General features: G+C 44.2%; 1 protein-coding gene across 1 annotated transcript; it reads right to left on the bottom strand.

The window, feature by feature from the left end:
- Positions 1-1,509: 1,509 nt before the first annotated feature.
- On the bottom strand, positions 1,510-5,849 carry LOC107583077 (deleted in malignant brain tumors 1 protein-like). The gene is made up of 8 exons (XM_016269172.1): positions 5,810-5,849; positions 4,228-4,251; positions 3,758-4,078; positions 3,133-3,444; positions 2,709-2,996; positions 2,220-2,540; positions 2,002-2,139; positions 1,510-1,872 (listed from the first exon to the last, which is right to left on the bottom strand). Exons 1-8 carry the CDS (start codon positions 5,847-5,849, stop codon positions 1,604-1,606), a joined length of 1,713 nt encoding a protein of 570 aa, XP_016124658.1. The 3' UTR covers positions 1,510-1,603.
- Positions 5,850-10,425: the final 4,576 nt, after the last annotated feature.

Genomic DNA, 10,425 nt, shown 5'->3' with positions numbered 1-10,425 from the left:
TTTCACTGTCCACTCTGTTCAAATGTGGATGAATGGTTACACATAGATGTGTCCAGAGCTGTGTGAGATCACTACCATGCTGCTTTTGTGGGGGTGGGTAGGGGTGTTAAATAATTATTTTTGTTTTGTTTTCCACCATAGGTTTTTAACATTCTAAAAGTTCTTTATTCCAAAGATACTACAAGCTAGTCAGTGTATTCAGCAGGTGTAATGTATTCTATGTTGCTTCAGAAGTATTACATACAACAATAAAACAGTGCATTGACATAAAAAAGGAAATTTACTTTTGGTACTTAAGTACTTTTAAAAGCAAGTACTTCTGTACTTTTACTTAAGTAAAAATCTATCTTTACAACTTTTACTTGTAATGGAGTAATATTTGACCAGCAGTATCTGTACTTTCACTCAAGTAATGGAGTTGTGTACTTTGTCCGCCTCTGCTTAGGACTATACATTATTTGGATAATTAGTCAAAACAACAACAACAACTTATGTCTGATTCTGTTACATAAAAGTGAATAAAAGTATAGTTTTCTTCTAGTCTTCTGATGACCGAGGGGAACGCGATCGCGATTTCTACCGAGGGCATGTGCACAGTCTTGCAGACTTACAATGGCCGCCCAGTGCACATGTGTAAAGTCCACAAGACCATAGGGTGTTCCATTCATCATTTTAGCTTTCAGAAGTGTACTTGCTATGCACCCTCAAAGCACATTTTTGCCAAGCCTGCACTGATGTGAGCTACACAGAAGACTTCTATCCAACAGTCAACATGGCATCATGCCACGAAAGTGTGGACTCCATGAGGAAGGCCATGAGGGTTTAGGGTGCGATTTGGGACAGGGCCTGTATAGGCTACAGTACACTTGAATTATTTATTTTTTCTTATTGAGTAATCAAATATAACTTTACAATCAGAATCAGAATTATAAAGGGCTTTATTGCCAAGTGTGTTTACACGCACAAGGAATTTGTCTTGGTGACGGTGCAAGGAAAAAGTACAGACATAGTGCAGACATACATGTAATGCAAAGTAATAACATGAAATATAACACTAATGATAAAGAGAATAGACAATAAAAAATATATATGGCAATAAAAATATAGAGAAAAATACCAAAAAAAAAACAGATTTATGACTATGTAAATGTGCCATTTATAGATTAACAGTTTTGAGAAGTTATGTACAGATGTGCAGTCCCGAGATGTTATGTGTTGTTCTGGTGGAATATGGCCTGAGGGAAAAAACTGTTCTTGTGCCTGGCTGTTTTGGTGGTCAGTGCTCTGTAGCTATAGTCAGGGTCCTATATGTGAGTTTTCCCAGCCTCACTAGCTGATGCCTGTCTGTCAAGAAGCTGGTAATCCACTGACAGATTTGGGAGGGCACTGAGAGCTGGGTCAGTTTGTCTGAGAGAAGATCAGGCACAATGGTATTGAAGGCCGAGCTGAAGTCCACCAATAAGATCATTGCGTAATTCCCAGGTCTGTCAAGGTGTTGCAAGATGTAATGCAGTCCCATGTTGACATCAATGGTCCAGTGATGTTCTTCAGGTAGGCAAAGACCAGTCTCTCAAATAACGTTTTAGTCACTAGTCACTCAGTATTAATCACAACAGCTTTCATAAATGTTATCATCAGATTTGTCTACCACACTTTTATTTTCTATAACATTCACATTGACATAGTCCTCTTCAGAATGATCAGAGTCCACATTAATATAGTCCTCTTCAGAATGATCAGAGTCCACATTAATATAGTCCTCCTCAGAATCATCATGATCCATGTTTTCACCAAGTTCTACATTTTCATAATCATCCTCATCATCTTCATTTTTGTTATCATGGGATGCACCTGCATATGTATTAGCTGCACCTACAGACATTGCATAGAGAGGGACAATTACAGGAAAATGATGAAGAAAAAAAGTGACTTAGGATGAAAGAGTTCAAAATAAAATAGAAGACATCATCTGACTTCTTTAATAAAACTCAAGTCTGTTACCTTTTGGAAAAGAGCACTTTGAATGAGTTTCCTTGTTCCTTTGCTTTTGTCTTCTCTTCAGCAGGAGGATGATTATGAGGACAGACAATAAGAGCAGCACAGCTGACACTGCAGCACCAATGACAGGAAGCAGGGAGGCTGAGAGAGACACACGTGTTTGAGTTTGAACTTTCATTACCAGCAGTCCAGCTTTGATTTAGACTCTTACACATCAGTACCTGTGATAGTGATGAGCAGCAGTTCAGAGGCAGATGAACGGAAGGAGCGTGAGGAGACACTGACTTCATAAACACAGCTGTAGTTTCCCTCGTGTGAATAATCTGCCTCAGGAAAGAAGAAGGAGGCAAAGTGACTGACAGCTGACTCAGTCCTGGTGATGTTTGATCCTCTGAACAGGTGAAAAGATCCTCCAGGATACTGAGATTGAGTTGAACAGATGATAGTGAAATTGTGGCCCCTGGTGATCACTGGCCCCTGAGGCCCCACGTCAAACCATCCATCAGGAGCACTGTGGTAAATACTGGGCTGCTGCAAGTTCACTAGAAAACAAGGAGAATACATTTATATGGTTACAGAGACTCAAACAATAAAACTTCTTTAAATAAATAAAAATGACTCCAAGAACTGTATCTTGTCAGGATCAAAAATACAGAATGAATTCACTTTCATGCAATTAATGCATGTAATTTATGATTCAACACACTCACCCACAGTAATGATAACAGTGTTGCTCAAAGGTGACTTGACAGTGTTGTTTTGGTAGGAGTAACGACAGCTGTAGCTGCCCTGATGTGAGACGTCTACATTAACAAGGTTGAAAGTCACACTAGATTCATGTGTCTGGGAGGATATAGATGCTCTGTTCATGAAGAGCTGGAATTTAGCATTAGCATTGCATCTTGGTTTAGGTGTTGTGCAACTGAACTGGATATATTCTCCAGGAGAAACAACTGCATGTGTGGAGGTCAGGGAAAGAGTCGGCATCTGCAGCTCACCTGCAAAATAAATGTTTATTTTAAATAATTGGTTAAGACATAATGTAATGTAAGCACGACATTCATGACGCTTAATGTAATTTTTGTTGGCTATTCCCCCATAATAATGTGTGAAGATGTTAAAGATTTGGCTTACCTGAACAAACAACACCAGCATCTTCATCATGTTTACAGTCATGTTTTCCTAGTCCACTGTGTGAACATTGTGTGAGGGCTCCTTCACTTCCTGAGCATTCAACATCATCCAGCCAGATCGATCCACTGCCTTGACTAAAGGCGGCTCCATGAGGTGCACTGATGGCTGATCCACACTGTGACTGTCTGCACACCACAGCAGCATCATTCATGTCCCAGTTATCATCACACACGGTTCCCCACTGGCCATTATAACGGATCTCCACTCTCCCACAGCATGAATCAGACCCACTGACCAACCTTATGTCTGGTACTTGGCATTAAAATGAAAGTACAATGTGATCAAAACATTTTTATTTTTGGCATGTTGTAAGTATTTTGTATGTGTTTGACATTGTTGGGAGCAAACCACCAAACATGCGTAGCCTCTGCTATTTTCACAAGTTTTCTTAAAGTTTATGTTGTTTTAATTGCAGTAGTATTATTTTTATTACAAGCAAGTAGCACATTTTCAAAACACCTCAAAATTTTAGACAACTAAATATGCTGGTAAAAAAATGTAACAAGAAAATGTTGCATAAAATATCAAGGTGAACAGCAAAAGCATAATTTGAAAGCATACGTACTTTTACCTAAGCAGACGACACCTGCATCTTCATGATGACCACAATTATGTGTTCCAATAGAAGGATGTGAGCACTGTGCGAGTAATGATTCACTTCCTGAACATCCCACATCATCCAACCAGATCTGACCACTACCCTGGCTAAAATGAGCACTGCCATGTGCACTAACAGCTGTTCCACATCCCAGCTGTCTGCACACCACAGCAGCATCATTCATGTCCCAGTCATCATCACACACTGTCCCCCATGTGCCATTATACAGCATCTCAACTCTTCCAGAGCAGTCATTTATACCATTCACCAGTCTGATACTATAATTACCTAAAAAACAACATAACTCCATTATGATACAATTCACATCTTACAACAGGCTAAACTTGTAGACTAGCTAATACAGTGACTGGTTATGTCATGATGCAGCTAGAATAAACTCTGTTTTAAAAATGAGTGACTAACAGTCTGTTACTCACCAGTTACAGAAGTCAGAGCACTGGCTGTTGAGATGAAAAACAGAGACATTTAAACATATTGTAGACTTACAATTAGATATGATTTACCAAATAAAAAACGAATTAGTCATTGTTGTCTCAAACCGATCTCTTGTTTTAATGATGCTCAAGAAGACAACGCCTGCTTTGAGAGATATTTACAAATATGACAGGCTAGCAGTGGTGCCTCTACTGATCATGGTTAAAATAACAGGCAATGCCGTTTACAGGGTGAGGTATAATTTATAATTCTTTATTAAATAGCTCATGACCAATCGGCATAAAGAGTAGCAGCTTTTCAGTCTGCACACATACTGATCACTTGCACTCACATCTTTTCTGAACTCTTGCTTCAGTTTTTTCTTTTTCCCCCCACATAACTCTAGTCACAACAGTCCACAAGACAAAACAATAATAATATGCCAAAGAGCAGGAACATTAGTTCTAGGAACTATTAAAAGGTTCCTCAAGTGCGAGAACCCTGACTGTAAAAAGTCACTTCTTTTTTTACAGCTTTCATATGGTTCTGTGGTCAGCCATAGGTCGGTGTTATTCTTCTTTTTTCAAACTGTTCATAACTCCTTATAGTGTAACAGCTTTGGTGTCTAGATGAGCATGAGAATGTAGTCACTAAGCCATGTGTCACAGTTTTTTGCTTACTAAAAGTTGCAGGCTATTTGAGGCACACTCAGTGAAACCATTTACTTAAATACTGAATCTTCAGACCATGTCTGCAAAACTGCAATCACATCATCTGCTTTACACTCAGTTTGCAACTGTAAAAAAATGCAGTAGTAACAAATTCAAATTCTGCTGTAAAGCAGCTCTAACAAGCCGATATATCATTATACAGTAAAAGAACTTATACTGACAAGAAGTCAAAGCCAATAGAACGTTCCATTACCAAGCAGCAGCCCTACACTTCCGCCATTCTGACGCAGCAGTCGACTAGCTTCCAGTGTTGCCAAACCCTTCCCTCAGAAAATCTCTAGAACCACCCTCAAAAGTCTCCATTTTTCACAAAAAGTCGCCAAATACGAAAACAAAGTAAATACAGGTAAATTTGGTAAAGGTAAAGGAAATATATACTTACAAATGATAACAGTATAAAAAATATAACAAAAGATTAAATATAACAAAAAATTCTGAAGTGAAATTAGGAAATGCTTGTGATCTGCAAGCACATCAAACATGATGGAAATGATGGAAAGACACAAAAGACACAATGTTGGGAATTTGTTTTATGTGTCACCAAAGTGCATCCCTGTCCTGCTCAAATACAAGAGATAAGAGATATTATGATTCTCCAAAAACAAAACCTTTATTCATACAAACTTATTTCAGTCAACACACTCTATTACTACAAAGTAAGTGCAAAATACTGCATCCCAGCACACATGACATGATGATGCACTGTGTCTCTCTCTCAGTATCTGGTTGACATGACTGTGCATGAATTGTGGTAAAACTTTTGTGTCTGTGGTTAAAACAAGATTTTTTCTCTGGCATCTTGATTGATGCTTATAATGAAATTGTGGTGTGCGTCATGGCAGGCGTGGCATACTGGTGTGTTGACTGCGCACTGTGCGCAGACTCATTGGCATGATTGAGAGCAAACGTGAGAGGTCACGGGCCTACAGCAGGGTGTGGCTGAATAAAAAATTAAAAATCTCCAAAAAATCATTAGTTTTATTTAAATATAGCTAAAATAGCTATGGCGACAAAATCCCCAAATTGGCAACACTGCTAGCTTCTAGCTATCACATGAATATATATACATGAATATATATTCAGCTGCATGGCATTCACAAAGAACGGCAGCTGAGCATATAGCAAATGTTTATAAATTATTTGCATATAAAGTAGTTTTTACAGCAGGCTACATGCCACAAATTCTGTAACTGATCAGCAGCTGATTCAAGCTGCCACTGCGAAATGAAGTCCCGCGCGCAAGTCTGTTGCGGCATTGACCTCGGCTGTGGAAAGTGGCAACTGAGCATAAATTACTATATGTATAATGTGTTTAAAATATAGCTTTTACAGTTCAAATATTACCTCAAACTATCTAACTGGTAGCTGATACAAACTTTAAGCCACATTAAGCGTTTTCAAATAATAGTTTTCCATGGGAGGAAAACATCTCGGTTACGTATGTAACCTTGGTTCCCTGAATAGGGGAACGAGATGCTGCGATGATGTCATCGCTTTGGGAACACCTTCGGTGTGAGGAATGTCTGAAGCCCTTATACCATCATGCCAATTAATTGGCCAAATAGCGCTTAGCACCGCCCCCAATGTGCATGTAGGTGAGCTATATAGCGTGCTGCGCACTATTTTCATCAGATTTCACTGATTTACAAAGGAAGCGCTATCAAGGTACGGAACGGCCCAGCATCGCAGCATCTCGTTCCCCTATTCAGGGAACCAAGGTTACATACGTAACCGAGATGTTCCCTCTCATAGGCTCACTTCGATGCTGCAATGACGTCATCGCTTTGGGAACACCTTCGATGTGACGAATGTCTGAAGCCCTTATACCATCATGCCAATTCATTGGCCAAATAGCGCTTAGCACCGCCCCCAATGTGCATGTAGGTGAGCTATATAGCGTGCTGCGTGCTATTTTCATCAGATTTCACTGATTTACAAAGGAAGCGCTATCAAGGTACGGAATGGCCCAGCATCGCAGCATCTCGTTCCTCTATTCAGGGAACCAAGGTTACATACGTAACCGAGATGTTCCCTCTCATAGGCTCACTTCGATGCTGCGATGATGTCATCGCTTTGGGAATGCTATACCATAACGCCTGACGTACCTAGATAGCTAGAAGACCAAGGAAAGCATCTGCTCAAGCGGATAAGACCCGGGAGCCAGGAGCCATCCTTACGTCCAGACTATAAAACTTGATGAATGTGCTAGGAGAGGACCATCCTGCCGCAGCACAAACATCTTCCATCGAGGACCCTTTAAAGAAGGCCTGAGAAGAAGCCACTGCTCTTGTAGAATGAGCACGCACCCCTAGAGGCGAAGTCAAGCCACGCGCCTCATAGGCCAAAGAAATAGCCTCCACTATTCAGTGTGACATCCGCTGTTTAGTGACAGCAGAACCCCTGCTCTTGCCACCAAAACACACAAACAACTGGTCAGATCCACGCCACTGAACCGTGCGGTCGACATAGATCCTAAGTGCCCTAACTGGACAGAGATGCAGGCTAACTGACCCCTCTTCAGCTCGGGAAAAAGCCTCCAGGACCACTTGCAAAGCGAAACGGAGTTGAAGTGACCTTTGGAACATAATCAGGCCTAGGTCGCAAAAAGACTTTAACCAGTCCTGGGGCAAAGTCCATACACGAAGGACTGATGGAGAGAGCCTGTAGATCCCCTACCCTCTTAAGGGAGGCTAAAGCCACCAAAAGAACGGTCTTGATGTTCAAGAGCTTCTCTGACACCGACTCCATCGGTTCAAAGAGATGGCCTGTCAGGCCCTCCAACACGATCGATAAGTCCCAAGAAGGAACTCAGGCTGGGCGGAAAGGCCTAAGCCGTCTCAAACCTTGCATAAAACGTGAGACCAGGGTGTGACGACCAACCGAAACACCTCTTACAAGTGCATGAGTGGCGGGGGTAACCCCTTCAGAGAAACGACTCTGAAGAAACTCCAGTACTGAACCGATAAAGCAGTGGACTGGATCCAAAATGCGCTGTCTACACCAAGAGGCAAAAAGTCTCCACTTGAAAGCATATAAGCGTCTCGTGGAGGGAGCCCCAGAATTCATAATAGTGTCGTGGAGGGAGCCCTAGAATTCATAATAGTGTCGGTAATCTCAGCCGAGAGACCAGAACACATTAGCGCACTCCGCTCAGGGGCCACGCCCATAACCTCCATAAATCCGGTCGAGGATGCCAAATCATGCCCCGAGCTTGCGTCAACAGATCAGACCAGGGTGTGACGACCAACCGAAACACCTCTTACAAGTGCATGTCCCGCCAATATGGCCGTCACGTACACTTTAAGAGTGGCGGGGGTAACCCCTTCAGAGAAACGACTCTGAAGAAACTCCAGTACTGAACCGATAAAGCAGTGGACTGGATCCAAAATGCGCTGTCTACACCAAGAGGCAAAAAGTCTCCACTTGAAAGCATATAAGCGTCTCGTGGAGGGAGCCCCAGAATTCATAATAGTGTCGGTAATCTCAGCCGAGAGACCAGAACACATTAGTGTACTCCGCTCAAGGGCCATGCCCATAACCTCCATACTTCCGGTCGAGGATGCCAAATCATGCCCCGAGCTTGTGTCAACAGATCGTGTCTGAGGGGAACCTCCCATGGAGGGCCCGCTAGCAGACTGACCAGGTCTGAGAACCACGACTGAGTGGGCCACCGTGGGGCCACCAGCAACAGGTGCTTCACTCTTTCTGATCGTATTCTGAATAGGACTGCTGGGAGCAACCGGATTGGGGGAAAAGCATAAAGATTGGTCCTGGGCCATTTGTGGGCCAGAGCATCCAGACCTAGAGGTGACGGGGGTCTCGTGGAGGGAGCCCTAGAATTCATAATAGTGTCGGTAATCTCAGCCGAGAGACCAGAACACATTAGCGCACTCCGCTCAGGGGCCACGCCCATAACCTCCATAAATCCGGTCGAGGATGCCAAATCATGCCCCGAGCTTGCGTCAACAGATCGTGTCTGAGGGGAACCTCCCATGGAGGGCCTGCTAGCAGACTGACCAGGTCCGAGAACCACGATTGAGTGGGCCACCACGGGGCCACCAGCAGCAGGTGTTCCACTCTTTCTGATCGTATTCTGAATAGGACTGCTGGGAGCAACCGGATTGGGGGAAAAGCATAAAGACTGGTCCTGGGCCATTCGTGGGCCAGAGCATCCAGACCTAGAGGCGACGGGGGAGACAGGGAAAACCAAAGCGGGCAGTCGAGAGACCAGAACACATTAGCGCACTCCGCTCAGGGGCCACGCCCATAACCTCCATAAATCCGGTCGAGGATGCCAAATCATGCCCCGAGCTTGCGTCAACAGATCGTGTCTGAGGGGAACCTCCCATGGAGGGCCTGCTAGCAGACTGACCAGGTCCGAGAACCACGATTGAGTGGGCCACCACGGGGCCACCAGCAGCAGGTGTTCCACTCTTTCTGATCGTATTCTGAATAGGACTGCTGGGAGCAACCGGATTGGGGGAAAAGCATAAAGATTGGTCCTGGGCCATTTGTGGGCCAGAGCATCCAGACCTAGAGGTGACGGGGGAGACAGGGAAAAACAAAGCGGGCAGTGCGTAGTCATGCTCGAAGCGAACAAGTCCACTTCCGCGCGGCCGAACCTCTGCCATATAAGATCCACCACCTGGGGGTGCAATCTCCATTCCCCATCCTGCAGACTCTGTCTCGAGAGCAGGTCCGCTCCTGAGTTCAGACAACCTGGGATATGGACTGTACTGATCGACAGGAGCTTTGTCTGAGCCCAGAGAAGAACACGCCTCGCCAGCCTGCACAGGGGGCGAGAACATAATCCCCCTTGACGATTGAGGTACGACACAACTGCTGTGTTGTCCGTCCTGACTAACACGTGATAACCCCTTAACTGGGGTAAGAACTGTTCGAGAGCCAGGAGAACCGCAAGCATCTCCAAACGATTTATGTGCCAGCCACGATGTACCTCTGTCCAGACTCCCCAGCCCGTAAGGGATGACCGTCATGACCGTCTTGCGGCAAGACAACGTCCCCATCTGGACTCCTTCCAGAAGGAACTGGGGTCTCATCCACAGACTTAGAGTACGAAAGCCCTTGCGTGTCACCGTAATTTTGCGAAGCGGATGACAGTGATGTGAAATGTTCTGGGTCTTGGTCCACCACTGAAATGGTCGCATGTGAAGCAGGCCCAACTGAACTAGAGGGGACGCCGCCGCCATCAGACCCAACAGCCTGAGACACAAGCCTACATGTACTCGGCGCCCTGTCTTGAACTGACCTAGACAGGTCCGTATTGACTGCACACGAGCAGGAGACAGCTGTGCCCGCATCGTGCAAGAGTCCAAGTCTACCCCAAAAAGGTTGTTTGCCGACACGGTAGCAGGACACTCTTTTGAGGGTTTGTCCATAACCCTAGGCTCCTCAGATGATCGAGTACCAGATCTCGATGTATCCGTGCCTGATCCTGAGATTGAGCTA

The sequence above is a fragment of the Sinocyclocheilus grahami genome, unplaced genomic scaffold (assembly GCF_001515645.1).
Source record: "Sinocyclocheilus grahami isolate Dianchi unplaced genomic scaffold, SAMN03320097.WGS_v1.1 scaffold49.1, whole genome shotgun sequence".
Taxonomy (NCBI): Eukaryota; Metazoa; Chordata; class Actinopteri; order Cypriniformes; family Cyprinidae; genus Sinocyclocheilus; species Sinocyclocheilus grahami.
Note: the sequence above shows the minus strand (reverse complement) of the source record. Positions and strands in the feature narration are given on the sequence as shown.

Excerpts from the sequence above, each read along its gene's own strand:
- LOC107583077 (XM_016269172.1), bottom strand. The coding sequence starts at position 5,849 with ATGCCAATGAGTCTGCGCACAGTGCGCAGTCAACACACCA. Across the intron at positions 2,997-3,132 it reads TGCTGGTGTTGTTTGTTCAG|GTGAGCTGCAGATGCCGACT; the intron begins GTAAGCCAAATC and ends TTTATTTTGCAG. Across the intron at positions 1,873-2,001 it reads AAAGTGCTCTTTTCCAAAAG|GTGCAGCTAATACATATGCA; the intron begins GTAACAGACTTG and ends CAATGTCTGTAG.